Source organism: Protopterus annectens, chromosome 5.part0, assembly GCF_019279795.1.
Source record: "Protopterus annectens isolate FY-2018-M chromosome 5.part0, PAN1.0, whole genome shotgun sequence".
In the NCBI taxonomy this organism is placed as follows: Eukaryota; Metazoa; Chordata; order Ceratodontiformes; family Protopteridae; genus Protopterus; species Protopterus annectens.
The window spans coordinates 1,355,143,505-1,355,157,810 of record NC_056735.1 but is presented as its reverse complement, the minus strand read 5'-3'; the positions used below and the strand labels follow the sequence as shown (position 1 = coordinate 1,355,157,810).

General features: G+C 37.1%; 1 protein-coding gene across 2 annotated transcripts in view; it reads left to right on the top strand.

The window, feature by feature from the left end:
- Positions 1 to 14,306, top strand: part of CCDC90B (coiled-coil domain containing 90B) — a 525,698-nt gene that overhangs the window by 303,587 nt on the left and 207,805 nt on the right. For both annotated transcript variants that reach the window (XM_044071152.1, XM_044071153.1), the window contains exons 5-7: positions 11,686 to 11,727; positions 11,820 to 11,891; positions 11,977 to 12,030. In XM_044071152.1, coding sequence (XP_043927087.1) covers positions 11,686 to 11,727; positions 11,820 to 11,891; positions 11,977 to 12,030 — 168 coding nt within the window. The remainder of the gene's footprint in view (positions 1 to 11,685; positions 11,728 to 11,819; positions 11,892 to 11,976; positions 12,031 to 14,306) is intronic.

Sequence of the window (14,306 nt, the reverse complement as noted above, 5' to 3'; positions counted from 1 at the left end):
GTATAACTTGTGCAACTGACCTGGAGGCTCCCTCTCGCACCCACCCCGCATAGGTTTTACCTTTTTGTCATGCGTTGGCCCCCCCAAGCAGGACCTCCACAAAAGGAGAGGGTGTATCCATATTCATAAGAGATACTCACACACCTCCAGGTTGGACAACGCTGTTGAAGCCGGACCATCCAGGTGCAACTAACAACAAACAGCAAAACTGCTCTAAATTGGCAGCATGCTACAGGGCACCCTCTCAAACTCAGTCACTGAACCCAAAGACATTGCCAACATGCTAGCTCCCAGGGAGAGTGCAAAACTACCCCCCTCCCCAAGGAGATAACGCTATCCCGGCAGTGCCTAGCCGGGTGCTGCAAAATCTCTAAGTGCAAAAAAACTCTAAAAAGCTAAAACAACAGTGTCCCCATGGTGACGTGGTCCCGGCTGTGTGAAACCAGAGCCAAACATATGATTAAACCGCATTAAGCTGACTGTTTAATCATCCACGCCACAGGATACGTGCCCAGGGTGGCGTGCGGGCACTCCACAACTCGTCCCAGGTGGCGCCTCGGACGCTGCCGATTGCCGCCCCCACCAGTTCGTTAAGTCTGGTCACAAAGCTATGGGAGAGATCATAATAAAGCTCATAAGGGAACATAAACAAAGATATAGGACCTTGCGACCGACCACACCTTTGTCACGGAAGAAGAAAGTCATGCCTTTTTGAACTTTCTGGCTTAGTCTTGAAACCAATGGGCCACCATTGAGGGAAATGAGGTCCTACCGCCTACCTTGACCTTGCAAGAGGCTTTAAATACTGGCCCACTGGGTATTGTAAAAAAAAACTACCAGCTTAAATGTAAACCAGATTGAAGAAACTCCTCTATTCGCTCAGAGGTGCCATGCTGCTCAGAGGTGACATGTGCCTGATATAATGTGGATGTCCAACCTCGAATTATCCAAATCCACCTCCAAAAAAAAAATCCACCGACAAAACCACTAAGAACAGCCACTTAACCTTTGGGGAGGATAAGCTGGGATAGAGATGGAGGGAGGAGACTCACTCAGAGACTCCCTGCTGGAATAAAATCCCGGTCACCATGTGAGGCAGAGCACCTGCTGACTCTGAACAGAGATGTGGGGAGATCGTTGGTTGGGAGATCGATCATCTGGATGGAATCTCTGTCATCTCTGGACAGACTGAAAACAAAGGCTGTGTTGCAGTATTTTATTTTCATATAGTGTAAGCCACTAAATTAATAGACTAGGCTTATAAATGCCTTAGGGCAGATAGCCTAGTATAAACCTATGAACCTATGAACCTATAGGTAAGTACTAGGCTAGCTGCCCTTATCAGCCATTTTAACCATAGCCAGTTTCACTTTTTGTGCTCAAAATAACCTATGTGGTTATAGACTGGCCTTACCCATCCCATGGTCTGTAATTATTACCCACAATGAGAATAACTTGGATAATACCATCAATAATTTGAGGGTGCCTATTAGTAGTACAGGGGGCAGTCTTGATGCAAATTTTCTGTTTCCCCTCCGTAGATCCAAGTTGTGCTTGAATATGGACAGGAAGGAACTTTGTTTTATGTGGATAGGAGTCTGTTCCAGAGCAGCAGTATCCTCTGCAAGAATCCCTAGGCCATGTATTTTTTATGCCATTTTATTCGGTAATGTGCAGTAAATCCATCAGTATTAGGTAGGATGGTGCCTTGTATGCCAGACACAGGTCACCTCTTACTGAGAATAGTGACAGGGCTTTGAGTCGGTCCATGTGGAACATTTGTTTAGCCGTTTTATCCTTTTAGTAAAGTTTCTCTGTGAGTGTTCCAGTTTTTGCAAGTGTCTGGACAGATACATGCCAAATGGAGCATTATATTTGATGATTGGCCTGATAAGAGCTGATTAAAGGGGAACAATAGCATCCCTAGCTCTAAATATGGTACCTTTGTTTGTAAGCTGTGCAATTTAAAAGAACTTTCTTATAACAGTGGGCACATGTTGGTCAAAAGTTAGATCACTGTCTACATTCGTTCCTAATCCCAAACAACTGGGTCAACTCTTAGGGACATATTGTCAATGTGGAACTTCATTGGGGTAGGTGATTCCCAAAGGATACAGTAATGCATATTTATGCATTTAGTTTCCGACCATGATTTTGACACAAGTTATTTATTTTGGGCAAAACTTCCTGCAGGATGGTTAAGTCATTTGAGGATTCACTGACTACTACTGCTCACAGTCAACTGTAAGCTTAATCAGCCAGACCCCTTTGGTATTGGCTTTTACTTCAGAAAAGTAGATGCCAAACAGGGGAGGTCCCAGCTTCTTTTCACACATTTTAACAACATTAAACAATCATCATTATCGAGGGTCTGCAGACACTTTTAGGTACATACTTCCTGGATCTTTGCTTGTTAGAAATGCCTTCAGATGGTTCCAGAAAAAAAGCATGACTTCAATAATTGGCTTAGTGTCTTGCGTCATTCTAAGGGGTCCAGTATCTGTCACCCTGGGATGACATGATCAACAGACCTCAATGCTTTGCCAGATATGGTCTTCATCTGTCACCCTTGAGATTTTGGCTATTGGCTAAGGCTTTTGCCACTCCCATAGTGCATTTTTTAGGCAGTGTCTCAAGGACAAAATTCCTAACATAAAAACTCCATCTAAAAACGACCTCAAGGTTATGCTGCTAAATGCTAGGAGTCTTAACATGAAACTGCACTCACTGGAAGCAGTCCTCACTTTGGAAGACGCAGACATTTGTGCAGTCGTGGAGACCTTATTCAAGGCTGTGGAGAGCACCTCAGTCATACCGGGTTACGCCTCCTTCCACACATTCAGACCACAAATTGAAGGTGTGAAAACTAAGGGAGGTGGTGTATCAATATTCATAAAGATAAATACACCTCCAGATTGGTTAAACAGTATGATTCCCTGGATGCAGTTAACTGTTCGTAGGACCCCCCCCCCATAAACCAGGGCACCCACTCTGCCTTTTTGGATTTACTTGAGTCTATCAAGATACATCTGAACACCATGAATTTGGGCAACTTTAACTTCCCATCCATTGACTGGGTAAATTACCCGTGCTCACTCACTTTCCCAAAGGTTGCTTGACTTTGTTAACTCCATTGCCCTGGACCAGCTGATTGACACCCTCCCAAGGGGTGTCAGCATCCTGGAGCTGGTGCTTACCAATATGGGGGACCACTGTAGCACCCCCACTGTGAGGTCTTCCCTGGTGAGATCTGACCACAGATCAGTCTCATCTGAAGTAAAAACAGGATTAGACACACAAAAACTCTAAAAATCCGCAACTGAAGGAAACCGAGACTTAAATCCACACCAAGTAATATTCATTAAGAGCTTTTGTCTCAAAAAATGGAGACTTCCTCAGAATACACAGTGTTACTTGCCAAATGTCTTAAATACACACATCTTAACTGCCAGTCAATTAAAAAGGTCACCTTCTTAAAGGCATAAACAGTTTTCATAACTAATGCATAACTAAGACAGCATATACATAAAATATACATTCTTTAAAAAACACAAGTAAACAACAAACAACCCAAGACTTCCCCAATTTTACATAAAAATGCCTTGTATTAAAATGTTAATGAGGATGAATTATGTCTTATAAGATGAAGTTAGCTCTTATAAGTATTGAACTGATAGGTATGGTGTAATTTAGCCCTGGATATGTAGTGGCACGAGTCCTTTAATATAAGGCATGATTATATTCCTTGTCAGTAGTTACCCCTTATCTGTGGTGCAGTGAACTCAGAAGGAGAATAATGAAGTGGGTGTGGAATGGGCATCTCTCCTCTGTCAGTGTACACTCAGACTTGCATAGTACAAGCCTCCTTTGCTGAATATTTGTGGTTTTGCTGTGCTGTTTTGAGGAGCTGTAGTAGAACAGTAATGTTATTTATAAGTTGAGTTAAAATTGCAACAGAATGGCCTTTTGAACTTGAGAAACTGCAACATTCGCAAAACTAATTGAAAACAAAAGAGCAGTTTCAGGTCTGTTCAGTGCCGTAAGTGTGAAAACTATTAGAACAAAAACATATTATGTATTTCTGTGCAAAAGTGATATTTTCATTCTTTTTGTGTGTGACATTTTTTTAAATCTAAGGTGCAGTTGCTCTTTTGCTTTTTGAGGGTAGGAGCTCAATCTGATGGCATTTTGTAGCTAATTGTGCCAGTTCTATTTTCTACAATTTCTGCAATTTAGTCAAATGCATCTTGGATGACTGGCTGCTTAACCACTAGTATACCCCCCACCCTACCCCTCTTACTACAAACCCTCATAGAAAGGAGTAGCAACTAGTGGGAATTGCCAGTGGTAGGTTGCAATGATCTACCTGATCAACTGCTTAGTAATAACCTATGAAGCTGTAGAGCACGTTTTTACTAATTTTCTCATACCAAGTCGGTATGAAGATAAATCTCTCACTTTTGTTTTAGGTCAGGAAAGGAAGTGCGAAGCTTTCTAGACCTTATTTAGTTGGTTACCTTACTGCAGCGTTTTCTTTAAGATATCATTACTTTTTTTCCATTGCTGATAAAAGGCATTCATTAAAATAAGTAACTGCATTTGCCATTTAAGTAATGGCCTAGACCATCAAGAGAAATTGCAGTCTGGAAATCTTTGGCTAGACTTAGAATCATTTTTGGTAAAGCAGTTTTTCCAGGTTATTTTTGTTTTAAAGTCCAATATTTTATCAATTGCAGTGCTATTATTTTTACATACTGTGCAGTCTCCATTCAAGGTGTAGTTGTTTGTTCAGCATTGCTTGCTGATGAAACATTTTGAAATTTTATGTTTATATAATACAAATAAACTAGGTACTTGTCAGACAGTCAGAGCTTACATTTAACTTTCAGTAGTTTGACATTAAGCATGTAAATCCATATATTACAAACAACTGTTCCATCTAGGTATAATTACCAGATTGGTTTAACTTGGCTGCTTAAACAAACAAACAAAAAACATTTAAGTATAGAAGGTAACTGTTTGCAGTATAATTTGAGATTGGGAATTAACTCATGACCATAATGCATTTTCACCGTATTACAGATCTTACAGTTGGACCAGTGACTTCATACCTTGTATTACTGTGTACTTTATTGAATACATCTACATCTTAGGTGCTTTGTTTCTTGTCAGTGTCTTCTTCAAGCTCATTTTCCATTATAGAATCTCATACAGACCATTTTTAATAACAATTTTATGTTTTTGGGCTTTAATTGTCCACAGTTCCTGAGTTTTGATCTCTAAACTCATATTTCTTTACTTCTCTTATTGCTGGTTTGTGTTTGGTTTTACATTTTCTTGTTATGGCTTTCTTAGCCAGTGTCAGCATTAAAGACAGCAACCCTTTCACCTTTCTAATGTGTGTTATTTTACACCAACTCAACAAGAACATATATATAGTTCCCATCTATTTATTTTTATACTCAAGCAGATCCGTGTATTCTTGACTTATATGTTCTCACATACTTCTTTCACCTCTCAACTGTACAGATTTTCGGAGAATGTTCAGATTTTTGGCCTGTTCCTCTTTTTTCCTGGCAAATCACTGGGATGATCTCAGGATTGAAGTCACTAAATAATGAAGTACGTTTGAGTTTCAGACTTCAAATCCTTTAGAAAGTATATATTAAAACAAATCCTGTAACTCTAGCAACTTTCTAAGTTTATAAGAGTAATTTTAAAATGTCCCTATTTGTACCCCCATTTTGTCAAGCTTTGTCCAGATTTTTTGCATTAAGAGGTTGAGAGGTAATCATCACATCTCTAACGTACGCCTCTTGCCTGTGGGAATATTTTTTTCAAGTCATGTAGGGCTGTAGAAATATTTGTGCAAACCTTTCCATGCATAAATTCTGAAGTGTTTCAATTTAGTTGCATATTTAAGAATCCGATATATTTCCCCTCTACTAATTATGTGTAATATCCCTATTTTAATCATTCAATCCATGCTATTTTTAATTTTATATGGCATCTTCTTCCCAAATCTAGTATTGCCTTGTATACATTACTTTTTGCAATATAACATTATGCAGCTTTGTCCTTTCTTTGGCCTCATTTATAAAATGTATTGTTTGTGGTTTAACAAATGTGTTATCCAGCCACTGCATATCTTCTTTAGACTTGTATATGCAAGTTGATCTGAGTTCAGTAACCTAAACATTTGTCTGGCTTCATCCCATTGTAATATCTCATTTTGTTTTATCGTCTGCTCCTAAAATCTTGGTTCTTCTTTCTTTTCTAATACTCATTACATTTTCTTCTTTGTCTGTTTTATTACTATGTACAGTATATCCTATTTGTCTTATTTTTCCAACATCTATCTTTCTGTAAAGTAAGATATTATTTTCCTTAATCTGCCCAAATGTCTGCATGTGATCATATTGCCATCTCTTTGGAGACTGTGCCTATCATTTGCTTCAGTGTGGGCATGCATTCTCAGTTCTGAACCCAGCATATTAATCTAAGCAGCATGGCTTAACTGTATGCCTCCAAATCTGGAAGTTCTAAACCACCCTTTTACATTATCAGTATTATTTTTTTCCTGATGTGTTCTTTCTCTTTTGTTTCCCCCAGAAAGTCCTTAGTGTCCTTTTTCTTATGTTTTCCACATTTGATATCTCAGTTAATATATTTAAGACTGACCTACACAAAGAACTAGTGGGAGCAAAAACATCTTAATTGCTTGTATTTTTATCCTCAAATAAAAATTTCCATAGTCTAATCTTTAGATATTTTTTTCCACATTTCTTTAGCTGCATGTTCAAAATCCCAATTCAGTTAAATTCCCAGTGATCTCATCTTGCCATAATCCCAAAAAGGAAATTCTGTACCAACTCTTATGTTGGGGCATAATTTCTTATTCACACTACTAGTAAAATTCAGTTTATCTGATTTAATTTTTATATCATATTCTGGATTGATAAAGTATTATGCCATCTGCAAAAAGGGCTATTTTCTAATTAGTGTTTCTCCATTTATATTTAGTTATATTCTATAGCCTTGTGTCCCAGGCTTATGACTCTAAATGTAAAGCATAGGGGTAAAAAATGGATACCTCTGCTTTATTCCTGTTGCAAGATTAAACACTAGTCAGCTGTCCACCGCACTTTATCTTAAATTGAGGACCTCTGTAGATATTAAATATTAATGTTGTTCATGTTTGTGGAAACCCAAATGCCTCAAAAGAGCTCCTCATAAATTCCCAACTCACTGTCAAATTCTTTTTTTGGCATCCAAACCTATTAATGTTGTTAATATATTATTACTGTCCAATGTATCCTTTTCAGTCATAAGGTTCTTTTTAATTCTGTCAAATATTAGAGCCTCAAAGCCAAAAAAAATGCACAAAAACAGATCATAGATCCATGTCTATTATTCTTGAAGTAACATTGCCATTCTTTTTGTCAAAATCACAAAGAATTTGTAATAGTAATTCAGAATTGAAATGGGTCTTGGATCCAGAAAATCTTTCCCCCCATATAACTACCATTAGTACTTCTTTTCAAGTCAAGGGCAGATCCTGACCTGGAAATATTATTAAAAAGTACTAGCCATAAGTATTATTAAATCCTGATGTTCTTTATATTGATCACTGCTGCAGTAGTCTTAGCTGGGTCTATATCAGCATATCGAATGCTGAAAATGCTGAATGCAATTTCATCGAACTGAAATGTGTGAAATCTCAAAAGAGCGAACTGACGGAACATCGATTTCTTTCCCAGGGAAAGAAATCGGTGTTCCGTGCAAAAAAAAAAAATTAATACTTTAAACACTAACAGAAGTAGGGGCTTTGCCCCCCACACCCCCCTACTTAAATATTCCAACTCCGAGACAGTACCACAGTGGAGGAAATAGTAAACTCCGATGACGCCCCACCGATTTCTTTACCTGGGAAAGAAATCGATGTTCCGTCAGTTCGCTCTTCTGAGATTTTGAACATTTCAGTTCGATGAAATTAAATTTGGTGTTTTTAACATTCGAAATGCTGATAGGAACCCATCTTAGCTATATGGGACTATAAACTGCACAATCCATTAGCATAATAAAACAAGAAGTGTAATAAAACACAGAGAAATCCAAACACAGGTCCTTTGTTGAAATTAAAATTTAAAATTAGAGCCTTTTCTATTAATTTAAGATCATTGTTTGAAATGTCACCTTGATTAATCAGGGAAACCAAAAAAATTTCCATCCCCTCTTCATGAGGAATGGAAATAAAGAGATCCCTTACATCTGTAGTGACAAACAGTACATTTGGTGAAAATTCAAACAAGGCCAACTTTCAAAGGAAGTCCCAAGAGCCTTTTAAGACATGGGATTTGTTTTCAAAAAAGGTTTTAGCTTCTGATCTACAAAAATGGCTAAAGGCTCAGTCTTAGATCTTCAAAATGCCACTATAGGTCATAAAGGGGATGAAATGGATATTTCAAGGTCTGTGGGATACCAAAAAATATTTTTTTACCTTCATAAAATTGTACAAATCATTTTATAATTGAGAATCCAATTTCAAGTCTTTAAGCCAAAAATCAGTTTTGATATGTTGTACTTTGATCTCATTCCTAGAAACAGACCTGTAAAAAGAAACACCATTCAGAAATTCCAACATTTTCCCATAGAAAAGTCTAAACTGCTTGTAATTATCACCCCCACCCCAGTCCATTTCCTAATCTTAGTGGTGGTGTTGAAACTGTTAGAAAGCTCAACTTCCATTTGATGTTGTCTGGTGACAAATGTGATTATGCTAATTTGAACTTAAAAGAACTAGTACATACCAGCTATATCACTCTTTGAGAAGATGTGTTAACATGATTTTTAGTCGATGATAATAAGAATCATAAAAATAATTACTACAACCCTACAAGAGAAGAATAGAACTGCTTATTAACTCTGTCAAGGGACATAACCATTAGGATTATGAACATCCTTTTCCATGTAAATGCATATCCATTTAAGTAGTGTCTTCACTCTGTGTTCCCAGTGTTTTGATTTTATTTTATGGAATGTCTCACTTTTTTTGAAAGTGCTCTTATCTCCTTTGTTTTATACATCATTTTCTTTTAGAAAATAATGAAGGGCTTTATAGAAATAAGTAACCATATTTTGCTTTTTTTCATTTGCTGACTGGTTGCTTGTCCTTTCATCACCTTACCTCGATTTCTTCTTTTCTTTTTGTTTTTTCAGTTTATCTTGAACCTGTTGAGTGTCTGTGTGGAGTTTTAATCTAATTGGGTGGGAGACGCAACATAATGCAAGATAAAATAACCTGAAATGGAAGTTTACTTTCTCTACAGAGTCTTATGGAAGGTAGAAAAGAAGTGCAGGCAGTGTGTGTTTGTAATGAGAAGTCATTATCCATATAAACTCTTGTGTCTCCAAATTTTAAGATCACTCTTCCTACTTTGTGGAAGAAAGGAATATTCAATTTTCTCTGGTACTTCTACAGCTTAATCCATAAAGATATTGGCTGCTTTCTCAGTCTTATTTACTCCATGTGTTGTTTCTGTTGCTGATGTTAAATGATATTAACATAGAAAGTCCAGTCCATGAGCTCTGGCATTTACTTATAAAGTCTTTTTATAGTGCTTCCCTTTGGTTTGTGCTGCTACTGCTATAAGCCTTAAGTTGTGTGGCCTATACTTGAGTTCAGATAGATTCTGTGCCAGTTGTGCATATTTTAGTTGCTGTTCCACCATATTTTCTTTCGTCTCTTTCCCACCAGTTTTAATACCAGTTATTTTATGTCAATGCCTGGTTAAACATTTTGTGTTTCCTGCAGCCTTCTGTTATTTGTGTTTCTGTATATTCCAGTAGGGTGCCACTTATTTTGAAAATCTCAAAGTATGTTTTTTCAGTGTATTTTTCTAGGGTGACTGAGGAATTTTCTCCTTCAGCTGCCATTACCATCTGCTTTTCCCTTCTCTGCTGCACTCTGCTTTCCTGCCCCTTCTGTGTTTTCTCAGTGGTTCTCCTTTACACTTCATACTTTCCTTTTCTTTGGGACTTTCTAGATGTCATAGACACTTCAGCTACCAATTTCTGTTAATAATTTACAGTAGTGGACAGGCGGCGCTTTGAGCAACTAAAAACGGAGCTCTTTTTTTAGTTGCTCACAGTACTGCCACAGTCTTGAAATCTGCTTCCAAAGGTTATCTTGTCTTGAACTGCCTTCCTTCATTTTGCCTATCTGCACCTTTTCCTGAGTATTAAAAGTAGTAACTGGTAGCTATCTCATTGGTTGGACATCATCTTTAGTATCCCTCATCTTCCCATTTTATGGGTTCAGACTGATGTCAGCTATCGCCACCTCCCTCGCAGGCCTTGTCTCAGGCAGTCTATCCAGGTCTTGGCTGGTCATCTTTATTTCTTCCTGCATCTCACAAATATTCTTTACAAAACCATCTTCTACTTTCGTGCACATGCCTGAACCACCGTAATTTTCTGCTCTGATGCCTGCATTCCTTTACCTATCCCACAGTGTGCATCCTACCATGCATTTCAAGCATTTCATTTGCATCACCTCTAGCTTCCTCAACTGCTCAGGCTTCTCTACCCAGATTTCTCTACCATACAGAAACACTGGTCGCACCATTGTTTTGTACACCTTTCTTTTCAGATTCTTTGGCATTCTTGTGCCACACACTACTCCTGACACGCACTGCCAGTTGGACACAGACCTACTCCAGTAAGTCTGTCAGATTTAAGGAGTTCTAATGTATGTATTAGCTATGTCCAAAGATACCGAAAGTTTGGATTGTGTACCTTGTCTTACCACATTTTTTTTATTTTACCACGATCACATGTTGGACCATACAACATCTGTGTGGAGGCATTAGATTTTATGCTGAAATAAACATTCCTCTTTTTTATTCCTTTTTATTTGTCCTTTAGGAATACATCATTTATGACTGAGGATCAGAACTTAGATACACAAGTAGTGGGCACATCTCATAACTGAGGCATAGGAAGTCATCATGGGTTTTATGAATTCCTGATATTGGTTTTGTAGCCAGTAGCTGAAACTACTTCAGAAGCTCATTTCTAAGCTGTTTGCTTATAGTTGTACATATGAAAATGTCCATTTAAGTTTATTAATTAGACTTGTTGCGTCTTTCAGCTTATCCCGGTTAGGGGTCGCCACAGCGGAACTCCGGTCCGCTAATATTTGGTAGTGGATTTTTACTTGCCGAGTTACCAGCCCTGACGCACAACCTTTAATGAAGGCACGCCCATTCACGCATGCCTCCACACAGAAGACGCTCTAGCTGAGAATCGAACGGGACAACGTCTTGCTGTGAGGCGATTAGACTATGCTGTTGATAATGTCATTGATAATCTATACTGTCTAGTGAGTTTACTTAGTCATTCTGTGGCTCAGAGAGAATCTAGATGAAGGCACCAGAATACTCATAACACTTTCTGTTTTGGTTTAAGTACTTTGCTTGTTAATCTCGGTTTGCGCTTGTTGAATAAAGTGAATCCTGGGTAATCCAATTTCTGACTTCACTCTAATTTAAGACAGAGAGCATGCAAATAACTGAAATTCAAAATTAACTGTTGGTTGCAAGATTTTTCTGACATAACCATGTAGAAATTGCTTTTATTTATAAATCAGATAGTTACTACTTACACTGAAACTTTTACTTCTAGAAAATGAAAGTTGAACTGGAGCATGTAAAGCAGCAGTTAGTGGTAAGTTGGTCAGTGCTTATGGTTACAATTCATAACATTTGGTTTGTATGCCATTTTATTTTGTAATTAAATGAATCATTGTCTTTTTAAAGGATGAAATCAAGAAAATCAGGGGAGACACTAAATTAGATATCAACTTGGAAAGAAGTAGAGTAACTGACATGGTAATACCTCATCATTTCTCTGTTATCTTATGGTATTTATTTATTAACTTATTTTGTTTTGGACTGATTTTCAATATATTATTAGTTCACAGAACATGAGAAGAAGCTTATGGAAACACAAACAGAGTTCCAGAAAAAGGTAAATTTGATTCTTAAGCTGTATGAAGCTGATTTTGAAGATGGTAGTATCATTGTTTATGGATTTTTGCATTTGTAAAGTTGCAGAATTTTGTTTGTATACATAGATATCCAAATATAAATTGTAAACTGTAGCAGAGTTTTGTTTTTTCTTTGATCATTTGGTAATCAAGTTAGTAAGCTGCTCCAGAGGACCATTTCAACTATGATTGAAAAATACAGTACATGAAAAACAATATTACAGAGGAAAGGGGATATAGCATATGCATGTATAGAGTATAGTACAAGCAAAAATGTAGTGTTCACATTTAGGCTATACTAGCAATGTATAAAGCAATTCTGATATGAAACCATCAATAAGTAAATATGAGACAAGGGAACATAAAATTGTATTGTATGATAAAAATTAACAAAGCAAGAGACCTTTGCAAGCAGGATCAACCAGCTAAAGGAGCCAAGTGAGTGAACTAAATATATAAAAAATAAGGTACAGTTAAGAGAAATAGTTGCATGCAGCTTACAGAAGAGAAAAGGTTTGAGTTTGGATGAGAAGGTGTAGAGGCTGGTGGGTGAATTAATATCAGAACAAAGAGAGTTCCAGATCCTTTGGTTAGAAACAGAGAATGCCTTGGATGCAGTGATGGTGTATGTTAGGAGTAATCAGTAAGTCTTGGAACACAAAGAAGAATAGAAAGACAAGCTGTATTGTGCAGGCTGTAGACTCTTCAAAGTAAGGAATAGTAATTAGGAAAAAAAGCAGGTTTATTGATTAAGGAGCAGGTAGCGTAGGCAGATATGAAGAAGGTGGTGATTCAATTGATCCTAGCAGTGAATGTTCACAGTATTTTTCCCAAGAGGGTTGAAGGGTTAGTGGTCCCATGTAGCTTATATCTAGACTGGTCTGCAGATGGGAAGATCTACTATTCTCAAATAATGAAAGTTCAGTCATGTTTTTTATGTTGCTTTTTTGCAGTATTGCAGGTGTTGGACTGTTCTTGTATCCCACAAAGGTGTGGCATTCCGTAATATGAATCCTAAGTTTATCATATCTACTTTCCTTGTGATAGAATGTGATTTCATTTCATTCATATGGTTATATGGGAGTCTTATTAAACTGATATCAAGTATACTATTTAAAAAGTAATATTATGCAGTCTTTGTTTCTTTATGTTTCCTGTAACCTCCACAGATGATACATGTACCTCAAAAAGGCCAGAGGCATTCAGGATGAGAATAGATCCTAAATATGATAACACGGTGCTTGTATGTCTGTAACTACTGCAAATGCATTCCTTAATTATTTTGGGTATGGGTATTATAGGGATTTTTATCATGTTATTTCATTTCATATTGTTCTGCATGCTGTGTTATTTTAGATTTTTGAGAAGTGTTTGAATCAGGTCAGGAGTGCCATTAAGTTGGCAAAAAAAAAAAAACCCAGTTCACAACTGCATCTCAAAATGCTAAGATAATAATGAAACCTGTCTTAGTTTGAATTATATCTAAACATACTTCTATGCGTGAGGGGTTATGGATGTAGAAATACTGTTGATGGCCTTATCTGTTTGTTGATGGTGAATAACACTGCATTTCTAAGGTTAGCTCAGTAGGGTTTAAGAGTTGACCAGAAGGCTACAGTTTAGGGTTATTTAAGCCATGTGAATCAGAGAACCATGGTGCAGTTACCACCTTAATTTAAGTGTTTGAATGACAGAAACCCCACATTTGGTGCACTTTGTTGTAGCCAGTGAAGTAAATTTTACATTTTTGAGAGGTTGGATGTAATTTTTTGTGCAATGATAGATTGTTAAGTTGAAGTTATTAGCTTACTTGTTTGACTTGCTGTTCTCTCTCTCTGACTATTGCTGATCTCTCTCTCTGCATTTGATTTTGGATTGAAGTTATTCATTTAAGGTTTGCTTACTTCTGTTTTTTTTATGTTTTTCTTATATTGCATTTTTTTATCTTTATCTTTTTTTTACATTGCATTTTGTTTTACGTTTTTTGTTGGCGAGGGTCACTTAGCAGATAATTCTTTTGCAGACTGTGAATAACATCCAGCTAATTAGTGGGGAAAGCTGAGAAATAACATTCCTCATTTAACTACAAATATTTAGTGGCATTTTTATTTAGCTGGAGTCCTTGTTTGACTTGCTGTTCTCTGTCCGACTATTGCTGATCTCTGCCTGCAATTGATTTTGAATTGAAGTTATTCATTTAAGGTTTGGTTAATTCTATTTTTTATCTTTTTATTTTATTGCATTTTGTTTTTTAGCT